Source organism: Asparagus officinalis, chromosome 8 (assembly GCF_001876935.1).
Source record: "Asparagus officinalis chromosome 8, Aspof.V1, whole genome shotgun sequence".
In the NCBI taxonomy this organism is placed as follows: domain Eukaryota; kingdom Viridiplantae; phylum Streptophyta; class Magnoliopsida; order Asparagales; family Asparagaceae; genus Asparagus; species Asparagus officinalis.
Window position 1 is genome coordinate 117,685,576 of NC_033801.1, and position 1,792 is coordinate 117,687,367.

A 1,792-nucleotide genomic window follows, 5' to 3' on the forward strand; every position below is an offset into this window, starting at 1 on the left:
CTCCCAGTAAATAAAGCTAGAGGCCTGCTTGGTTGCCAATTTTTTGGGGCTGCTGTAATACTTTTTTTGGTTGCTGGGTTGTAGCTACTGCACGTTTTTAAACAACACTTCCATGGATTTGATCCATCACAGGAAAATATAAACAACACTAGATAGACAAAGTTTGCATCAAGACCACAACTTTGCACCGCGTTAAGCCCCTGGTCATAAGTATCCACAAGCTTAATAAATCGTTGATAGACAAAGTTATCGACACAATATTCAGGCAAAAAGCAAGTTAGTCGCCACTTTACCATTTTCCGAACTATTCAACAATTTCCACCTCTAATGTTACACCCATATCAATATCTGAAACAGGAAAAGAAAAAAAAAAGAAACAATTATATGAATAACTGTTTCTACTCTCATACGAAGCTACAAGTTAAAAGATATTTATACAAGAAGTCAGTCTACATAAAACTAAACCCTACCCATCACTCCTAATAACATTTAACCTTCTTCATTATCATAATCCTCATCCTCTTCATCTACTCTATTACGATTCGACAATGAAAGCTTAAGAGGCTCTACAGCCATCTTATCCATATCAGACAATGGCAAACCTCCGTACTCTTCATACTTCAACTCGCCTTGTTCTGCAACCTTAACAGATGACGCTGATGTATCTCCTTCCTCACCCCACTGTAGATTCAAGTCGAAGTTTCTGACAACTCCGCCAGCTGTTGATGTCTCCTTCTGCTCTCTCGCATCCGGTCGCTCTTCTGAGGGTTTCAAATCTTCGAGTTTTTGCTCTTCGTTGTGTTGTGGAGAGGTTCCTGGGTCGTCTTCGAATCTATCGTAGCGACCAGCTTCGCCTCCACTGCGGCCGCTGCCTCGAGGCCGGCCTCTCCCTCGAGGTCGACCTCGTCCTCTTGAGATGGTGTTGGTTGTCTCCTGCTGCGGCCATCAGAGAGAAATGTTAATCAGTGAAGTAAATTGTGGATAGATCCCTTACACTATCACAAATGTTACATAGATACTTCTATTATGAAGCCGTACCCACACCCAACACGTACTTGACACATACTCGACACCCACACCTAACACGTACTTGACACATACTCGACATGTACCCGTACCGAAAATACATACACTCCTTAGATAAACGCAAACATTTATTCAGACATGCACTTAATTATATGATACATGTTTTAGTTTAAAACACTTAGTCATATACTTACTTGGTCGTATATCCTACACATCACATCCATTTCTTGAAACTCATTAAGACATTTTGTCTCAGCCTATTCCCAAGTTGAAAACTATGATTTTAAAGGGTCATCGGGTGTCCAGTTCAAAAAAGAGAATTTTTAATTTACAATATGAATTTGTTAATGAGTGGGGCACTCGTTAATTGGGAGAGACGTAGAGAGAGGTGATCAATAGTGGGGCACACTACACCGCGCTAATTCTCCCTTCTCATGAATCTTTGTCTACCTCTCTCCTAATTAACTAGTGCCTCAGGGCACTCATTAACAAAACCCTTTATAACAACATAATAAAAGAAACTTAAAAATGTGATAGGAATTTTAATTCTAATAACACATGAATTAAAAAATAAGGACTTCATGCAAATTATTAATTCCAATATGTGTTTAATTAGCGGTGTCCGCATACCCTAAATTTTACAATTTTAAATGTTCTGTTCCCATACCGACGCCTGTACTGGTACTTGTACCTGCTTTTATGCAACTTAGACTATCGTCCACTTGCGGATAGACCCCGTGTAGTTCTATTGTAGCAGATAGACCCC

At 39.8% G+C, this 1,792-nt stretch overlaps 1 protein-coding gene across 2 annotated transcripts in view; it reads right to left on the reverse strand.

The window, feature by feature from the left end:
• LOC109822522 (dr1-associated corepressor-like) overlaps nt 261-1,792 on the reverse strand; it is a 12,443-nt gene continuing 10,911 nt past the window's right edge. Inside the window, exon 6 of one of the 2 annotated variants that reach the window (XM_020388741.1) lies at nt 261-933. In XM_020388741.1, coding sequence (XP_020244330.1) covers nt 490-933 — 444 coding nt within the window. In that variant the 3' untranslated portion in view covers nt 261-489. Of the gene's footprint in view, nt 937-1,792 lie in introns of both variants that reach the window. The other variant, XM_020388739.1, reaches the window with a different exon arrangement.